This window comes from Ranitomeya variabilis, chromosome 6 (assembly GCF_051348905.1).
Source record: "Ranitomeya variabilis isolate aRanVar5 chromosome 6, aRanVar5.hap1, whole genome shotgun sequence".
NCBI classification, from domain to species: domain Eukaryota; kingdom Metazoa; phylum Chordata; class Amphibia; order Anura; family Dendrobatidae; genus Ranitomeya; species Ranitomeya variabilis.
The window spans coordinates 572582594-572603833 of NC_135237.1; the positions used below are offsets into that span (position 1 = coordinate 572582594).

Sequence of the window (21240 nt, forward strand, 5' to 3'; positions counted from 1 at the left end):
CCCCCCAAGGAACTTATCTAGAAGCATAGTGAGCACTTTAAACCCCCAGGTGCTTCACAAATTGATCCGTAAAAATGAAAAAGTACTTTTTTTTCACAAAAAAATTATTTTAGCCTCAATTCTTTCATTTTCACATGGGCAACAGGATAAAATGGATCCTAAAATTTGTTGGGCAATTTCTCCTGAGTATGCCGATACCTCATATGTGGGGGTAAACCACTGTTTGGGTGCACGGCAAGGCTCGGAAGGGGAGGCGTGCCATTTGACTTTTTGAATGGAAAATTAGCTCCAATCGTTAGCGGACACCATGTCACGTTTGGAGAGCCCCTGTGTGCCTAAACATTGGAGCTCCCCTACAAGTGACCCCATTTTGGAAACTAGACCCCCCAAGGAACTTATCTAGATGCATAGTGAGCACTTATAACCCCCAGGTGCTTCACAGAAGTTTATAACGCAGAGCTGTGAAAATAAAAAAATAATTTTTCTTTCCTCAAAAATGATTTTTAGCCCAGAATTTTTTATTTTCCCAAGGGTAATAGGAGAAATTGGACCCCAAATGTTGTTGTCCAGTTTGTCCTGAGTACCATGATACCCCATATGTGGGGGTAAACCACTGTTTGGGCGCACGGCAGGGCTCGGAAGGGAAGGCACGCCATTTGGCTTTTTGAATGGAAAATTAGCTCCAATCATTAGCGGACACCATGTCGCGTTTGGAGAGCCCCTGTGTGCCTAAACATTGGAGCTCCCGCACAAGTGACCCCATTTTGGAAACTAGACCTCCCAAGGAACTAATCTAGATGTGTGGTGAGCATTTTGAACCCCCAAGTGCTTCACAGAAGTTTATAACGCAGAGCCGTGAAAATAAAAAATGTGTTTCCTTTCCTCAAAAATATTTTTTTAGCCCAGAATTTTTTTATTTTTGCAAGAGTAACAGGAGAAATTGGACCCCAAAAGTTGTTGTCCAGTTTCTCCTGAGTACGCTGATACCCCATATGTGGGGGTAAACCACTGTTTTGGCACACGTCGGGGTTCGGAAGGGACGTAGTGACGTTTTGAAATGCAGACTTTGATGGAATGCTCTGCGGGCATCAGGTTGCGTTTGCAGAGCCCCTGATGTGCCTAAACAGTAGGAACTCCCCACAAGTGACTCCATTTTGGAAACTAGACCCCCAAGGGAACTTATCTAGATGTGTGGTGAGCACTTTGAACCCCCAAGTGCTTCACAGAAGTTTATAACGCAGAGCCGTGAAAATAATAAATGTGTTTCCTTTCCTCAAAAATATTTTTTTAGCCCAGAATTTTTTATTTTTGCAAGAGTAACAGGAGAAATTGGACCCCAAAAGTTGTTGTCCAGTTTCTCCTGAGTACGCTGATACCCCATATGTGGGGGTAAACCACTGTTTGGGCACACGTCGGGGTTCGGAAGGGAAGTAGTGACATTTGAAATGCAGACTTTGATGGAATGGTCTGCGGGCGTCACATTGCATTTGCAGAGCCCCTGATGTGCCTAAACAGTAGAAACCCCCCACAAGTGACCCCATTTTGGAAACTAGACCCCCCAAGGAACTTATCTAGATGTGTGGTGAGCACGTTCAACCCCCAAGTGCTTCACAGAAGTTTACAACGCAGAGCCGTGAAAATAAAAAATAATTTTTCTTTCCTCAAAAAAGATGTTTTAGCAAGCAATTTTTTATTTTCACAAGGGTAACAGGAGAATTTGGACCCCAATATTTGTTGCCCAGTTTGTTGTGAGTACGCTGATACCCCATATGTGGGGGTAAACCACTGTTTGGGCGCACGTCAGGGCTCGGAAGGGAAGTAGTGACATTTGAAATGCAGACTTTGATGGAATTGTCTGCGGGCATCACATTGCATTTGCAGAGCCCCTGATGTGCCTAAACAGTAGAAACCCCCCACAAGTGACCCCATTTTGGAAACTAGACCCCCGAAGGAACTTATCTAGATGTGTGGTGAGCACTTTCAACCCCCAAGTGCTTCACAGAAGTTTATAACGCAGAGCCGTGAAAATAAAAAATAATTGTTCTTTCCTCAAAAATTATGTTTTAGCAAGTAATTTTTTATTTTTGCAAGGGTAACAGGAGAAATTGGACCCCAACAGTTGTTGCCCAGTTTGTCCTGAGTACGCTGGTACCCCAAATGTGGGGGTAAACCACTGTTTGGGCGCACGTCGGGGCTTGGAAGGGCGGGAGCACCATTTGACTTTTTGAACGCAAGATTGGCTGGAATCAATGGTGGCGCCATGTTGCGTTTGGAGACCCCTGATGTGCCTAAACAGTGGAAACCCCTCAATTCTAACTTCAACACTAACCCCAACACACCCCTAATCCTAATCCCAACTGTAGCCATAACCCTAATCACAACCCTAACCCCAACACACCCCTAACCACAACCCTAACCGCAACACACCCGTAACCCTAATTCCAACCCTAATCCTAACCCTAATCCCAACCGTAACCCTAATCCCAACCCTAACCACAACTGTAACCCCAACACACCCCTAACCCTATCCGTAACCCTAACCACAAGCCTAATCTTAACCCTATTTCAAACCCTAGCCCTAATTCCAACCCTAACTCTAATTCCAACCCTAACCCTAAGGCTATGTGCCCACGTTGCGGATTCGTGTGAGATTTTTCCGCACGATTTTTGAAAAATCTGCAGGTAAAAGGCACTGCATTTTACCTGCGGATTTACAGCAGATTTCCAGTGTTTTTTTGTGCGGATTTCACCTGCGGATTCCTATTGAGGAACAGGTGTAAAACGCTGCGGAATCCGCACAAAGAATTGACATGCTGCGGAAAATACAACGCAGCGTTTCTGCACGGAATTTTCCGCACCATGGGCACAGCGGATTTGGTTTTCCTTAGGTGTACATGGTACTGTAAACCTGATGGAAAACTGCTTCGAATTCGCAGCGGCCAATCCGCTGCGGATCCGCTGCGGATCCGCGGCCCATCCGCTGCGGATCCGCTGCCAATCCGCTGCGGATCCGCTGCGGATCCGCGGCCGATCCGCTGCGGATCCGCTGCCGATCCGCTGCCAATCCGCTGCGGATCCGCGGCCAATCCGCTGCGGATCCGCTGCGGATCCGCTGCCAATCCGCTGCGGATCCGCGGCCGATCTGCTGCGGATCCGCTGCGGATCCGCTGCGCATCCGCGGCCCATCCGCTGCGGATCCGCGGCCGATTCGCTCTGTGTGCACATGCCATAACCCTACCCCTAACCCTACCCGTAACCCTAACCCTACCCCTAGTTCTAACCCTAGTTCTAACCCTAACCCTAGTGGAAAAAAAAAAAAATTTCTTTATTTTATTATTGTCCCTATGGGGGTGATAAAGGGGGGGGGGGTTTATTTATTATTTTTTTTATTTTGATCGCTGTGGTAGAACCTACCACAGCGATCAAAATGTACTTGTAAGGAATCTGCCGACTGGCAGATTCGGCGGGCGCACTGAGCATGCGCCCGCCATTTTGGAAGATGGCGGCGCCCAGCGAGCAGACGTACGGACACCGGGAGGATCGGTAAGTATGAAGGGGTGGCGGGGGGGTGGATCGGAGCACAGGGGGGGGGATCGGAGCACAGGGGGGGTGGATATGAGCAAGGAGGGAGCGGACAGGAGGACGGGGGAGCCGGCGGGCGGACGGAGGGGACCGGACCCCATAACGGAGGACTGGGGGGGGCGATCGGTGGGTGTGGGGGGGTCACTTTAGTATTTCCAGCCATGGCCGATGATATTGCAGCATCGGCCATGGCTGGATTGTAATATTTCACCAGTTTTTTAGGTGAAATATTACAAATCGCTCTGATTGGCAGTTTCACTTTCAACAGCCAATCAGAGCGATCGTAGCCACGGGGGGTTAAGCCACCCCCCCTGGGCTGAAGTACCACTCCCCCTCTCCCTGCAGATCGGGTAAAATAGGAGTTAACCCCTTCACCCGATCTGCAGGGACGCGATCATTCCATGACGCCACATAGGCGTCATGGGTCGGATTGGCACGGGTTTTCATGACGCCTACGTGGCGTCATGGGTCGGGAAGGGGTTAATGTGTCCTCCATCTCCACCCTACATTCTACATTATTCTTAGTTGTTTTCCTTCATGTAGAATTAACCTACAAGGAAAGAAAGGGTTTATTTTAATTCCAATATTTTTGTCCCATTGACTTGCATTGGTTTCCGGTATCGGTATCGGCGATATCCGATATTTTTTTGGATATCGGCTGATCCAATCCGATATCGATATTTTTGGATATCGGAAGGTATCGCTCAACATTACTCATAATAGTTGAAACGTGTTATATGCTGTACTAATAAAACTTAGTTTTGGAATATATTATCGTATCTCACCCACTGTGTTCCAGGAGCACACCCCACCTGGAGAAGAACTACACATACAGGTTCAAAGGTGGAAAGGGAACTTGAGGTATGGAAGAGAAGGGGATCCAGGCTCTGAGGGGATTAGGCAAAAATGTCCTGACAGTTATAGTTAATTTTCTCTAGGAAATAAATTGCTAGATCGTCAGGCTGAAGTTGATGACATAGGCCTGCACTCTTGGGCTCAGGAGGGAGTGTAAAGATTCAAAGAGTCATTTTGAATTGTTGGATAATGAAGTGATGAGGGCGGTGAAGTCATTTGTTTGGTCAGATGGAAAGCAGAGTTTTAAGTTTTGAGCATAAACTTATAATGGATGAAATCTGCTGAAGGTAATTTTGTCCACCTGTTTTCAGGGTGAAAAGGCTGATTGGAATGTCAGACAGATCTGTCAAATTTCTATGTGCAGCACAAAGTGGGTTATATTTACATGTGAAAGGAGGGCAGGGTTAGTGGATATGTTTCCTGTGACAAGAAGACGGAGAATAAAGAGAAAGACCAGGTGGTTCAGTGATTTGTGTGAGCATTTAGTGCACTTTAAGGTGGAAATGGATGGTTTGGTGTGTTTGATAAATTTGAGTAGAGCATGAGAACTGTACATGGAAAAGGGGAGGAGAGAGGGACTGATGTGGAGAGAAAGCACAGAATCTGGAAAAGGACAGCAGATGAGAAAGAAAGCAACAGCTAAAATATAGATAAAGCAAAAAGATATGGAAAATACGTTATGCAGCACAATCAAACCTGAAGCATGTTTGAATATCTTGCATCGCTTAGCTGACGCCTGCCCTGTGTAGTTGACAGGTTTAACTCTGTATATATTTTGAAAATATTGCACTCAGTAAGATATTGCACACTTACCCCCAGCACACAACTATAGGGAGAGACATGATTATTCCACTGTGATGCCTAGCCAGCCTCTCCCTGCCCTGTTCCAATTGATTGACAGTACCCTCACATGTTTGTACACACAGGAATACCTGTCAATCGTCTAGAGCAAAGTGGGGAGGAAGTGGACAGGGAGCCCACCAGACTAGTCAGGTCTCTCCCCAGCAGTGGCGTGACTAGGGGGGGACAGCCGGGGCATGTGCCCCGGGCGCAGCCGGCAGGGGGGGCATAGTCGGACCGACCTAAAGCAGCGGTCTGCAGTGTCTCCCCCGGCGGCTGCATTCTGCCGCCCCCCCGCACTGGGAGTCAGCTGTTCTCTATGCCGACTGTCAAGCTGACAGCTGGCACAGAGAAGCTGTGGAGCGCCGGCTCCCAGTGTTCAATTGTACTGCATCTGAGATGCGAGTACAATTGAAGCTCTGACTGCCGGATCAGAGCGACGCCAGCAGCGTGATCAAGTCATGTGATCACGCTGCTGACGTCACTCACCCGCGCGGCAGAGCAGAGGCAGAGCAGGAGAGATGCAGATCGGTGGTAAGTGCTCCTGTGGAACTGAAGACACCGAAGGTGCAGGGGGGGATTTAATGTGAGTGGGAATGGGGGGGGATATATTGTGGGGGGATTTAATATGAGTGGGGATGGTGGGATATATTATTGGATGGGGGATATTTAATATCAGTGGAGATGGGGGGATTTATTGGGGGGGAGATTTCATGTGAGTGGGGATTTATTGTGGGGGGAGATTTAATGTGAGTAAAGATGGGGGGATTTATTGTGGGGGGGATTTAATGTGAGTAGGGAGGGGGGATTTATTGTGTGTGGGGAGAATTGGAGTGGAGATGGGGGATTGAATGTGTGGGGGACATCTGAGTACACAAAATGAAGAGCAAAGGGGGAGATGGGGGGTACATATGAGAAAACAGTATGGGGGAATGGGGGGCATGTATGAGGAAACAGTATGGGGGATGGGTGCAGACAGTTTGGGGAGCAAACGGGGGAATGTATGCAGACACAATATGAGTAGCGATGTGAAAAACCTATGTGGACAGAGTACGGGGAGTGAGGGTGTTGGGATGTGTGCATGCGTAGCATGGAGGGACAGTGTAAGGGCACAGCCAGGAGGGGATAGTATACCAAGGAGGGGGAGTGTAATGAGTGGGTACAGTATAGAGGCTAGGCCCTATATGGGGGACACAGTATGAGAGGACAGCGTGAAGAGGGGGCCGATATGGAAAGGGGAGGTCAGAGTAAAGAGCATGTACCATAAGAGGGACAGTGTGGGGGTCATATTTTATGCAGACAATATAGTGAGGGGAAATTTTTCATTCAGGAGCATTATAATGACACTTGTATCTTTAAGGGCGTCATGTGGAGACTCTGCAAAAGAGCGGAGAAGATGGAAGTCTGCAGAGACGGCTGTGGATGAGAAAACTCATCATGGGGTCTGGACAAGATGAAGAAAAGGAGAACGGCTCCAGAGACGACGTCATCTATAAGGTACCTGGATGTAAATGTTATTTGTGATACTGACTAACTCTCATGTTTTTATTTATGTTAGGAGCATTAAAGGGGATGTCCAGGTTTGTGATGAGTCTGCAGTCATTCTTTGTGACTGCAGACTTCTGACTTCTCACAGTGCGCACTGTATGCTGTCAGGATTCTCTCGTGCCGGCGATTTACATTAATGCGGTCACATGCTGACTAGACATGTGTGGCCTCTGTCAATGAAAATGAACTGAGTGAGGCCGGGCACGTCTAGTCGGAATGTGGTCAGAAGTATACAAATCACATGCTTGTGCTGACATGACTGTCCACCGGCCAGGGAGAATCCTAAATGTGTGCAGTGCATTCATTGTGAGAATTCAGAAGCTGCGATGTTAGGATTCAGCTCTGCAGCTTCCAGTAGTCGTTACATGGACACGTCACTCATATGCGACTTTCATACTTGTGGTCCTGTGACAACGAGCTCCTCTTCCTGCTTCTCTCAATTTTTCACTGAACATTGAGAGCATTAGGGAGAGGAGCTCGTGGGCACATGACTAACCATGAAAATCGCATACGTTCTGGGGGGGGCAAACTGAATTCTTGCCCTGGGTGCCAGAAACCCTAGATACACCTCTGCTCCCCAGCTGTTGCCAGGCCATTGAATCCTTCAGCTGCTCTAAGACAAAGCAGCAGCTTCACTCATGCGCCCACCATACTACATCACTGTTTGCATTTCAATCTACCCCTGGGGAATCTCACTAGAAAAGAAAACTCGTTTTGTGAGTCTGGATCCATGATGACTTCTCATAATTCTCAACACGTGGAGGAATAATAAACTGTGGTAAACTTACAGAACAAACATCACACAGTCATCACATGCACAGTATGTATATAGAACCATACAACACATACACGCACACAAACTGTCATCACTGATCCCATGCCCGCAGTCACCGGTGTCGCTACTGCCAATACTACAAATATAACTTGGCACTCAACTTTTGTTAGATATGAAGATTTTAATGCAGTCCCGAAAATAATAACAAGGCTTCGGTCCCCAAATGGACCTTCATCAAGTACTGCAATGGATACATAATGAGAAAATAAAATAATAACAATATCATGTCTGATACAAAAGATAATGTCAGAGAACCGTAACATTAATATTAACAAATAGCATCAACCTACCCGACTGCTTAATGCAGGTTTAATGTAGGTTTTCCCAGACCTATTTCTTCATTCAAATTCCTTCTGTTTCTGAGCACGGCGATTACAACAATATGGCAATTACATTGTTTGTTTATGCTATTTGTTAATATTAATGTTACGGTTCTCTGACATTATCTTTTGTATCAGACATGATATTGTTATTATTTTATTTTCTCATTATGTATCCATTGCAGTACTTGATAAAGGTCCATTTGGGGACCGAAACGTTGTTATTATTTTCGGGACTGCATTAAAATCTTCATATCTAACAAAAGTTGAGTGCCAAGTTATATTTGTATTATTTACGGGTTGGGTTCCCACTTGTGCAACACTTACATCTGTGCACCAATATATTTTCAATACTGCCAATAATGTGGCACCCCAGGAGTTGGGGCACCACAGTAGTGCTGTCTTCCTCTCGGGGAGGGTAGTGCTATGCCTGGAAACAAAAGGGATCTCTTTGGCAGGTAAATCACACACACAACACCTTCTGAATCCAGGCCAGGAGGGGGAGCTCAAAACCCTGTTTTAGGGCAGCTTCCCTGAATAAAGATCCTGTTCTGGAGGAGGAGTCAGTTCAGTCTGCTGCAGACGAGAGACAGGAAAGGACCAGAGGAGAGATTTGAGGGCTCAAGGAGGCTGCGAGTGGGTCTCCAAGCAGCCAGAGTGCAGAGACCGGGAACCGGGAGCCCAAGGCTGAGGGGAGCTGCAAGCCCCATAGCACAACCGGAGGGCACAGAACTACATGTATATTGCCCAAACTAAGCCTGTGGTACAGCAGCATCTGGAGCCTGGAGTCACCATACAGAGACCCCAGAAGGAATGGCTCAAGCTGTCTACCATACAGGTACCTGTCTCAGGACAGGAGAAAGAACCAGGACCTTGTTAGGACACTTCAAGCAGCAAGGGACTTATAGCGAGCGCAAAGTGGAAGGCTCCCAACCTGACTTGCCAAGGGGATTTCACTTGTGTCTGGGCTGCCTGGACTCCTTATGTACCTGTTGCCGGTACCCTGGACTGAGTTTTGTTACAACTTCAGTAAACCAGGTAAAGACTGCAATGCTGTGTCCTTTACTCATTCACCGGCATACACCATCATCGCCATACACCTTAGGAGCCCTGGGGACCCCGCTTCATCTGTGGAAAGTGTCACCATCATTGCTGCAACAATATCCCTCAGAAGACCCCTTTAAAGCAGCGTCGGTCCCCACTGGCCGAACATCACAGGTGGCGTCATGACTGACTTTATCACAATTCCCTTTAAAATCTGTTCCCCTTTAATTGAGTCCCAGGGCCACGAACTGGGTCACAGCCACCATGACATCCCATTTATTAGTGACTGGACCTAGTACCGAGTATCCCGCTGCCCTGTTGGGCGACCCAACTTTGGCATCACAAACAGGATTTCGTGCCCTGGCATCGCCAGGTATTGTGTGCCAGAGACTGACAGTTTGTTTGGAAACCGCAATTGCTGCACCGTGTGGTGTGCGAGGGGGAGGAGACATACCTTCATTGGCAGAGCCGCCAAAAAGAGCATGAAGCAGGAAACGGGTGCCGCAGTGAACGCTGGAAGTGAAGATGCCGTGCAGCAGAGCCAGAAGTGAGGAGTCCGTAAAGTGCTGGACGGAGGATCGAGAACCATTACAGACTGCACACAGGAGGAACCGCTACAGAGACCGGTGGAGAGACGCCGGCTTTTACCAGGTTAGCAAGGGGGAAAACCATTTCTGACCTGGGAGGAGGATTAGAAGCGGTCACAGCCACAGGCCCCATAGTACCCCCAGGCCCCCCCGGTGGACGGAGTCACAGGCCCTATACTACCATCAGGCCCTGCAGGGCCTGCAGCTCCAACAAGCCGGCCGACCCTTCCACAGCTACAGTGCCCATAATGCCACTGTCCATGCCATATATAGTCCTGGAGAGGCCTGGCTGCCACAATATTCTGGAGAGTCCCATACATTAAGTGGCTCCTTCCTCTAGTGTTAGCTTTCTGTTACTCTTATGTTAACGGGTCGGTTTTGACCCGTGTCTTAAATCACCCCTAGGATACCCTAAAAACAGTTATTTATGATCCAATTTAATTCTTACCTCTTAGTTACCTTGTTAGGGTTTCTCATCCATGGAAGGATTGATTTTAATATTTTTGTTGTGGCCCCCTGGGCCTTTCATTTGAGAGCATACCCTTAATTTTCAATATAAAAATATTGTCAAATGTGTTGGCATATGCAACAGATTAGGACTTAATATAAGTGAAAGGAGGACTTTATACTAACCAGACAGCAGATGGCGATAGTGTGTAAAGTTATATACTTGCTGTAATGTGGGGAGGGAAGCTCGCAATTGTTGGTTGTTTTCTTACTTCCTGTTTTTCTGCTTCTTCTTGAATGTGTTATGTCTTCAGTGCACGGACTGTGTGACACTGAATTGTATCTCATGTTTATCCAGTATGAAGTAAATACTGTTTACTCAAGATATCTTGCTGATTGAAGCTCTCGTAATAAAGGTACCTTCACACTAAACAACTTTCCAACGAGAATGACAACGATCCGTGACTTTGCAGCGTCCTGGATAGCGATATCGTTGAGTTTGACACGCAGCAGCGATCTGGATCCCGCTGTGATATCGTTGGTCGGAGCTAGAAGTTTATTTGGTCGTCAGATCGTCGTGTATCGTCGTGTTTGATATCAAAAGCAACGACGCCAGCAACGAGCATAGGGGGCGTTGCAGCGTCTCCTTCTAGCCAGGTAGGCGTGTTGCATTCCAAATGGAGACGCCCTCAGCCGCGACGTCCCTCCAATGGTAGCTGGGCGTCTCCCTGTGAGCGCTGATAGGCCACAGTGGGATCATCTGTAGCTGCGTTCTGAAATATAAACCGCGACTCTACTCCTTTGCAATCACTTGTGCGTCCTCCGCCATCTACGAGCCTCTCGTGAGCGTCCTGTTTGGAAATTGAGAACTCTGCATCGTCTTCGTTCTCTAGCCTCCCGTAGCCTCCCGTGAACATCCTGTTTGGAAATCCAGAACTCTGCAACGTTGTCTTTCTCTATATCTCTTTCAGCTCATCAACGATAAGTATATCTTTGTGCTGTTAGTTTCATCTGCCATGCAGCAATGCTAATTTATTTGTATTGTAAAGTGATCTGTACTACATCTCTGCAGAGATCTGTTTGAGCTTGCAAATTTGTTAACAAATACGCTTTTGCGCTGGCTGGCAGCCGCTTTGAGCTTTCACTATATGGAAAGGTAAACAAATACGTTTTTATGCTGGCTGGCAGCCATTTTGAGCGATTGCTTTATGGAAAGTGTATTGTAGAGTGATGTATACTACATCTCTGCAGAGATCTGTTTGAGCTTGCAAGTTTGTAAACAAATGCGCTTTTGCGCTGTAGTATTGGCCGTTAGTGGTTATTGCTGGGTAACAAGGATTTATTGATGTGGTGTGTTAAGATGTTAAGATGTTCACCAACAAAATGGCCACTGGCAAATTAACTTTTGCCATCCACAAAATAGCCACCATTAGAATTTTAACTTTTTCCACCCACAAAATGGCTGCTGACAATACAAAAAGCACACGGCCCATCCCATCCACAAAATGGCTGCTAACAATAGCAAAAGGCACACGGCCCATCCCATCCACAAAATGGCTGCTAACAATAGCAAAAGGCACACGGCACATCCCATCCACAAAATGGCTGCTAACAATAGCAAAAGGCACACGGCACATCCCATCCACAAAATGGCTGCTAACAATAGCAAAAGGCACATGGCCCTTCCCATCCACAAAATGGCTGCTACCAATAGCAAAAGGCACACGGCCCATCCCATCCACAAAATGGCTGCTAACAATAGCAAAAGGCACACGGCCCATCCCATCCACAAAATGGCTGCTAACAATAAGAAAAGCACAAGGCCCATCCCATCCACAAAATGGCTGCTAACAATAGCAAAAGGCACACGGTCCATCCCATCCACAAAATGGCTGCTAACAACACGAAAAGCACACGGCCCATCCCATCCACAAAATGGCTGCTAACAATATGAAAAGCACACGGCCCATCCCATCCACAAAATGGCTGCTAACAATAGCAAAAGGCACACGGCCATTCCCATGCACAAAATGGCTGCTAACAATAGGTGTCACTTTTTTGCTTGCTGTAACTTAACTATTTCTTTCTTTTTTTCAGATGTCTGCCAATGACCAAGACTTTGTTCAGGCACTCATCGATATGTACCGCTCCCTGCCCTGCTTGTGGAAGATCAAGTCTGCGGATTACAGCAACCACTACAAAAAGAAAGCAGCGTACGAGAAGCTGGTGGCCCTCTACAAGGAGCATCATCCCACTGAGGCTTTGGATGAAAACATTGTGCGGAAGAAGATCCAGGCTCTCCGCACAGTGTACAAAAAAGAAATGAACAAGGTCAAAAAGTCCAAGAAGTCTGGGGCAGGAACTGACGACGTCTATGTGCCTAAGTTGTGGTACTATGACCTGCTGGCGTTCACTTGGGACCAGGAATTCCCTCGCCCGTGCCACACAGTGACAAGCCTTTGTGTGCCATCTGCCAAAGAGATCCTACCCGAGTCTCCTGATGAGCATGTAAGTACCCCCTAGCTTCCCTTCTTGTAGCATGCCATGTATCTTGTATGTTTATGAGACTGCACGGCTTCCAATAAGAATAATTCGTGTTTTTCATGTTTAATCCCCCAGATAATAACAGTTGCCACTTCCTGTTCAGATAAGTATGTCCAAACAGTCCTTCCCTTCCTTTAAATGCTGTCTTATTTCAAAAGTCTATAACATAAATTTACATTTTGTGTCTTCCGCTCATTCGTACAGTATAGCCGGCAAAAGTTCAGCCTAGCTCTGTAAGCTCTGTAACCCCTGTGGTTTGCTACCTAGATAACTGCTCCTCATAGCTTCCCATAGATGGGCATAGAGGTGTTGGGGAGGTGGGGGGCTCTCTAGGGCTGATTTGTTTGTATGTTATTGACTTTTTATTTTATTTTTTTCCTGTACTCGCAGGTGCCTCCGCAACAGCTCGAAACACCGGAAGGGAACGATGACCAGACCCCTCAGTCCTCCATAAGCCCATGTGTCGAGGAGCAGACACGTCCACAGCGGCCATCTCGCAAAAGAAAGGTGACTGCGGGCACACCTGTGGATCTCCTGGGACTGGCCAACAACATTATGACCCAGCATGCCACAACCCAGCTCACCGGATTCTCATCCTTCATTGTGGAACGGTTAAACAGATTGGACGTTACCCAGCACTCGCATGCGGAGAGATTAATGTTTAAGGTTTTGAACGCGGCAGCCGCTGGCAAACTGAGTGAGACATCAACGGTGACCATCAGCAACCGTCAGCCCAGTGGCCAGTTTAATTGGGGACACCAGCAGGAGCCCATGCACAGCACTCCTGTCCGCAGACCTGGCCCACATCCTTTGCAGTTCCGGACACCACCTCCACCCCCACCCCCTTCTTTTGGTGACTTTTCGCAAGGACCTCCTACGGCCACACACCAGTACAGCAAGATGGACACCTACTATCAACATCTGTAGGGTTCTTGGCTTGAAAACAATAGAGACTTCTGTTTCATAAGCTCCGTAATCCCCTATGCCTACTCCCCTGCACTCACAGCCTGGCGCCCGCTCCGTAATCCACTATGCCTATGCAGCATCAATAGTAAAAATATCTCATTTCAAAAAAACAAAACAAAAAAACACACCTGCTATACTCACCCTCCGCCGCCTTTCCCGCTCCCGGGACCGCTCCATTGCAAGCGGCAGCTTCCGGTCCCAGGGAAAGGCAGCAGATGGTGAGTATAGCAGGACTTCAACGGGACTTTGGAAGGTGAGTATATATATATTTATATGTTAATAAACTTTATAAGTCTGATTAGTCCCTCCCCTACTCGGTAATCCACTATGCCTATGCAGCATCAATAGTAAAAATATGTCATGTCAAAAAAAAACAACACACCTGCTATACTCACCCTTCGCCGCCTTTCCCGCTCCTGGGACCACTCCATTGCAAGCGGCAGCTTCCGGTCCCAGGGAAAGGCAGCGGATGGTGAGTATAGCAGGACTTCAACGGGAATTCGGAAGGTGAGTATATATATATTATATATATATATTTATATGTTAATAAACTTTATAAGTCTGATTAGTCCCTCCCCTACTCCGTAATCCACTATGCCTATGCAGCATCAATAGTAAAAATATGTCATGTCAAAAAAAAAACCACACCTGCTATACTCACCCTCCGCCACTAGGGTTGAGCAACCTTTACATTTATAGGATCGGGTCGGGTTTCACGAAACGCGACTTTTTCAAAAGATCCTATAAAAAAGTCGGGGTCGGGGTCGGCCGAAACTCGAAACCCAATGCAGTGCATTGGGTTTCCAATGGTTCCCAGGGTCTGAAGGAGCGGAAACTCTCCTTCAGGCCCTGGGATCCATATTTAAGTGTAAAATAAAGAATTAAAATAAAAAATATCGCCATACTTACCATCTGATGCGCCCTGGTACTAAGCGGGAACCTTCCTTCCTTAGAATCAGCCTTCCAGGACCTTGCGGTGACGTCGCGGTGACGTCGCAGCTTGTGATTGGTCGCGCGGCCGCCCATGTGACCGCTCGCGTGACCAATCACAAGCCGCGACGTCACCGTGACGTCACCGAAGGTCCTGGAAGGGCTGATTCTTAGGAAGGAAGGCTACCGGAAAGAAGCCGAGGGTGAGTATATTCCTATTAGGTATATACTCTCCCTCGGCCGCTCCCTGCTTCTTTCCGGCAGCCTTCCTTCCTAAGAATCAGCCCTTCCAGGACCTTCGGTGACGTCACGGTGACGTCGCGGCTTTTGATTGGTCGCGTGAGCGGTCACATGGGCGGCCGCGCGACCAATCACAAGCCGCGACGTCACCGTGACGTCACCGCAAGGTCCTGGAAGGCTGATTCTAAGGAAGGAAGGTTCCCGCTTAGTACCAGGGCGCATCAGATGGTAAGTATGGCGATATTTTTTATTTTAATTCTTTATTTTACACTTAAATCTGAATTCCGATACCAATTCCCGATATCTTAAACATATCGGGAATCGGTATCGGAATTCCGATTCCAGATTCAGAAGATCGCCGACTTCATGGCCGACCCCACACAGGGGTCGGGTTTCATGAAACCCGACTTTGCCAAAAGTCGGCGACTTCTGAAAATTGCCGACCCGTTTCGCTCAACCCTGTCCGCCACCTTTCCCGCTCCCGGGACCGCTCCATTGCAAGCGGCAGCTTCCGGTCCCAGGGAAAGGCAGCGGATGGTGAGTATAGCAGGACTTCAACGGGACTTCGGAAGGTGAGTATATATATATATATATATATATATATATATATATATTTATATGTTAATAAACTTTATAAGTCCATCCTGGGTTCTAATCCCACCTTGGACATCATCTGCAAAGAGTTTGTATGTTCTCTCCGTGTTTGCGTGGGTTTCCTCCGGGTTCTCCGGTTTCCTCCCACATTCCAAAGACATACTGATAGGGAATTTAGATTGTGAGCCCCATCGGGGACAGCGATGATAATGTGTGCAAACTGTAAAGCACTTCGTAATATGTTAGCGCTATATAAAAATAAAGATTAAAAAAATAAAGATTAGTCCCTCCCCTACTCCGTAATCCCCTATGCCTATGCTGCATCAATAGTAAAAATATGTCATGTCAAAAATAATAAAAAATTATTTATTTTTTTAAGTCTCTATACTACGTGGCTCTGTGGCTGGGCAATATACTACATCGCTGGGCAATATACTACATGGCTGGGCAATATACTACGTGGCTGGGCAATATACTACGTGACTGGGCAATATGCTACGTAGCTGGGCAATATACTACGTAGCTGGGAAATATACAACGTGGTTGGGAAATATACTACGTGGCTGGGCAATATACTACATTGCTGGGCTGGGCAATATACTACGTGGCTGGGCAATATACTACGTGACTGGGCAATATACTACGTAGCTGGGCAATATACTAAGTGGCTGGGCAATATACTACATAGGCTGTGCAATATACTACGTGGACATGCATATTCTAGAATACCCGATGCGTTAGAATCGGGCCACCATCTAGTATATATATATATATATATATATAGAGAGAGATGAAAATCATGAAAGCGCTAGGGCAGAGGATGCTGTGGACTCCCAGGATTCATATGTTTGATAAAGAAGTAGAGTATTTGCATAGATAGATATATTTATTGATATGTTTGATACAGAACTAGAGTATGTGCATAGATAGATATATATTTATGTAGACATTGAGACAGAAAAAGGAATTGCATGGGTCATCAACAAAAAGGTACACAAGAACACATCAACCCAAAAAAACATATTCCATAATACATGGTACAAGTACACAAGAGCACATCAACCCAAAAAAATGTATTCCATAATACATGGTAAAAGTAATGGCTACAGATACGCTACTGCTGGAGATGCTGCCATGGGACAGCCCCTGGCCCATTGAAAAAGTCACAGTACTTCTCCCTGCAAATCGTTGCATCATCAAAGTTCCTTCTGGATCCAAGACTTTCCAAGCCTGAAACCCTGTGCTCGTCTAGACGCCATTTGCCCTGGGTTACATCTCCGTTTGCAGGGTCAACAGAGTCAACATATTGTGGAGGGCTGTATGCACTGGCATCTCGGCGGCGTAGAAAGTTGTGCAGGATGCAACAGGCAAGCACCACAGAATCAATAGACGAGAGTTTCATGTTGAGTGCAGTGTGGAAAACTCAAAATCGGTTTGCCATAATACCAAAAGTATTCTCCACAACGTGTCTAGCTCTGGAAAGTCTGTAATTAAAAATGCATCGCTCCAGTGTCAGAGTTTTCTGGCAGAAGGGCTTCAGAAGGTTGGGATGCAGTGGGAATGCCTCATCTCCGACAAACACAAAGTTCATGTTTCCAGTTGTGTCGCTGTTGGGCGGCAAGACCAGTTTTTGTTCTTTCAAGCGGTCCCCAAAATGGGTGTGCTCCAAAACTCTGCCATCAGATACTCTCCTGTTCATCCCTACAGACACACTTATACATTCATAGTTTGCATTAACGAGGACCATGAGAATAATGCTGAAATAACCCTTGTAATTGTAGAAAAATGAGCCGGAGTGTGGTGGTTGGGTGATGCGGACATGTTTCCAATCAAAGGCCCCACCGCAATTTGGGAACTGCCATTGTTGCTGAAATCCATGGGAAATTTGTTTCCAATCATCCTGGGTCTCCGGGAAAGGCATGTAAGTGCAGTGTAAAGCAGAGATAATTGCTTTACATGTCTCTGGGATGATGACGCTGAGCAGGGATCGGGAAATAGCTGCGCAGTAATGCAAGTCTTGCATAGACCTGCCAGTCGCCAGGAACCGCAGTGTGACAGCCAGTCTCTCATCCACAGGGACAGCAGCTCACATCCTGGTATTTTGCCGCCTGATAGAAGGTTCCACAGCTGCAAGTAGCACATTAAAGGAATCCTCCGACATTCGCAGGTAGTTCCTGAAATCATGTGGGTTGTTCTCCTGCAGTTCCCTTATTAGGCCCATATGGGACAATTGATTCCTCTTCTGCAGCCACTGTCTGGTCCACATGCGGCGCTGTCGCTTTGTACGTGTTAGCAGCGGGTTAATCAGCGTGATGTCCACAACGAGCAACAGAGAATGTTCATTTATTAAGAACTAAGAACATTCAGCATACAACATGAGAACAGGATCAATCTGGTTTCTGAGAGAGAGAGAGATCTGCTGTTACTTTCAGTTTCAATTCCACACACAAGAAAATGTGCTCACAGGGAAGGAGAGGAGGAGCATCCTGTCTGTACATGAGGACTCCTTTTTTTTTTTAACTTTGTTGACATGTGAACAATATGCATGCAGATATCTAAATCACATTATTAAAACAAACAATAGTTGTTGCAATACATACAGATCAATATGCATTAGGCCCATAGTGGTTCTCAATTCTTGGAACCTAGGTCGTGGCAATGGCTTGGTCAAAATATCAGCTAACATTTTATCAGTTTCACAATAAACAAACTGAATTACGCCACAATTAGTGTTGAGCATTCCGATACCGCAAGTATCGGGTATCGGCCGATACTTGCGGGTATCGGAATTCCGATACCGAGATCCGATACTTTTGTGGTATCGGGTATCGGTATCGAAACAACATTAATGTAAAAATGTGTAAAAGAGAGAATTAAAATAAAAAAATATTGCTATACTCACCTCTCCGACGCAGCCTGGACCTCAGCGAGGGAACCGGCAGCGTTGCACTCAAAAATCAATGGGTTGGTATAGTGATCAGAACAAATCATACAAAAACTACTAATACCTAAAATATTAAATTTTATTAGAATACTTTAAAAACTATGTAGGACAATACCCGCAAAAACTACAAACCTATAACAATAATAAATAAGGCTCTAAATTCCCTTTATATCCGTACCACCAAAATCAATAATACCCCAGCCAGTAGTTAATATAATTAGTCTGGTTATACCCTTTATCCTAGTCGGTCATACTGCCCGCGGGGCTGCTCCATATGCCAATCTCCCTACCAGGCGTGCCGTCTAATGGATAAAAAAAGGGGGATGGTGATTTCTACGGGTACCAATTTTTATTGATAACGGGAATGTACTGGCCTAATTAGGTCCAATATTATCAGGACACCCCCAGTAGTTGTACCTCGGGGTATAATATGCAGATAAAGGTGCCAAAGGTCTAGCCCTAGTGATCCCTAAACAGGCTGACCCTGCCTAGCATGCGGAGGTTGGCACCCCTGAATAAACCACGCAAATGGCGCCCCCGGTCTCGTCGACTAGCCCTCGATAGCCCTATCCACTTTAATTATCTCAAGTATAACCAAGGGCCCCGAAAATGATTAAACCCAAGGGGAAGGGACAAGGAGAGGGATAATGTCTCCGGATGGGCCAAAAAGAATAAGCCTGCACAGGTAGGTACAGGAGGTGAATAGATGCTTATATTCAAATTGACATCATAGCATATATACCATCTTTGTCTTATCACATGTATGCTACTTATAAATATAAAGGACCATAATTATTCTCTCAATTTCCCATATATATTTAGATATCTCAAAGGGATAAGTAGCAGAATAATGACCCATTCAACAAATATTGCACACATGCCATAGCCTCATATCTCTATATAATTAGCATCCACAGTCCTTCAAAGATGACAGCCAATATAATAGAGAATATAAGATATATATTTTTTTAAAAATGCTTAAGATGCCTACACTCCTAGAGGCTGTATAAAGCCACAAAAAAGCAAACAAAACAAAACGTTCCTCCCCTTTTTTTTTTTTTTTTTTTTATATGCAAACCACCCTGCAGTTAATATAACGTGATACCCTGAAAGATCTGCATGACTTATCTGGTGTCCAGATGATTATCTAGTGCCATTGTCCAGACACTCTTTTAATGCCTCAACGCGTTTCCCCGCCAGGATGCCAGTTCGTCAGGAGGCTGCTGGAAAGACCGTTGTGCAAAGATACAGCATACGGCCGTCATGCTACAGTAATTGTAGACATGCGGTGCCCCTAACAGCAGGGATTTTATGCTTACCGCTGTTGCAGTTAGACCTTCCCCCTCTAGACTCCGGATAACAACAGAGGAAAAACCTCAAGGGGCGGAACTTACAGCTGATGTCTTCACATCAGAAGTGCGCATGTCTCAGCCTTTCAAACACTAGAGGTATTCGGATTTCCTCTCCTTGCCTACCTCACATACGTCACCTAACACTGCCATGCGCAGTTCCAGTCTGGAACACCCCTCACTACAGTCGTATTAAGGACCAATGTATATTGCTACATAATCACATGCCCATAATTATCGCCTAGTACATAGCCATTATGTTAGGAAGACACCTGAAGGGACGTGGTTGGATAGAAAGATCTGTGGCATGTTCAGATGTGGAAACTGTTCCTTTTGTAGGGTGATTGCAACGGGTAAATGTTTTTCAAGTGCATCAACCAATCGGCAATACTTCCTGAGAGACTTTGCCAATTGTAAAAGCACGGGCGTTATCTATATGGCAACTTGCTCTTGTCCCATGAACTATATAGGGAAGACAAAGAGGGAAGTAAGGAAACGGATAGGTGAGCATCTTGGTGATGTGAGAAATAAAAGAGATACCCCTGTAGCCAGACACATCTGGGAATGCCATCAAGGGGATGCGGAGGTTCTAAAGTTCTGTGTTTTAGAGGTTGTGAAACCGAATGGTAGACAAGGCGACTGGGATAGGGTCCTGTTACAAAGGGAATCCCAGTGGATTTTTAGAATGGAGTCCATAACACCTAAGGGACTAAACGAATTACTTACTTATAGCTGTTTCATTTGAAAAGATTGTCACTGTTTAGTCAGACTATATTGTACTGACTACTCTACCCGAGTAGACCTTTCCAGCCTGTTGCACATACTTACGAGATAGTATGTGAGCATGATCTTGTGAGGGATGAAGATTCATTTTTTGGTTGCCCCTCAGTCATTAATTTTGAGTATTATGTACTATATGGGCAAATTTGCTGGCCCCTCTAGGCCGGGGATAAGTAAGTGCTTTGATGTTGTAGTCAAATAAGGACCATAAAGATATGAACTAACCCCTTGTAGATTTATGTAGGTATATTTCATGTGTAATCAGCTAGTAATAGAGCTATAATTATGGTCCTTTATATTTATAAGTAGCATACATGTGATAAGACAAAGATGGTATATATGCTATGATGTCAATTTGAATATAAGCATCTATTCACCTCCTGTACCTACCTGTGCAGGCTTATTCTTTTTGGCCCATCCGGAGACATTATCCCTCTCCTTGTCCCTTCCCCTTGGGTTTAATCATTTTCGGGGCCCTTGGTTATACTTGAGATAATTAAAGTGGATAGGGCTATCGAGGGCTAGTCGACGAGACCGGGGGCGCCATTTGCGTGGTTTATTCAGGGGTGCCAACCTCCGCATGCTAGGCAGGGTCAGCCTGTTTAGGGATCACTAGGGCTAGACCTTTGGCACCTTTATCTGCATATTATACCCCGAGGTACAACTACTGGGGGTGTCCTGATAATATTGGACCTAATTAGGCCAGTACATTCCCGTTATCAATAAAAATTGGTACCCGTAGAAATCACCATCCCCCTTTTTTTATCCATTAGACGGCACGCCTGGTAGGGAGATTGGCATATGGAGCAGCCCCGCGGGCAGTATGACCGACTAG

The 21240-nt window shown here is 46.1% G+C and overlaps 2 protein-coding genes across 3 annotated transcripts in view; one reads left to right on the plus strand and one right to left on the minus strand.

The window, feature by feature from the left end:
- The window catches only part of LOC143783135 (cytochrome P450 2C20-like), a 744296-nt gene that overhangs the window by 301748 nt on the left and 421308 nt on the right, over positions 1-21240 (minus strand). The gene's annotated exons all lie outside the window — the stretch shown is intronic.
- Positions 8577-12646, plus strand: LOC143781695 (uncharacterized). Its single transcript, XM_077268425.1, has 2 exons — positions 8577-9675; positions 12156-12646. Exons 1-2 carry the CDS (start codon positions 9550-9552, stop codon positions 12579-12581), a joined length of 552 nt encoding a protein of 183 aa, XP_077124540.1. The 5' UTR covers positions 8577-9549; the 3' UTR covers positions 12582-12646.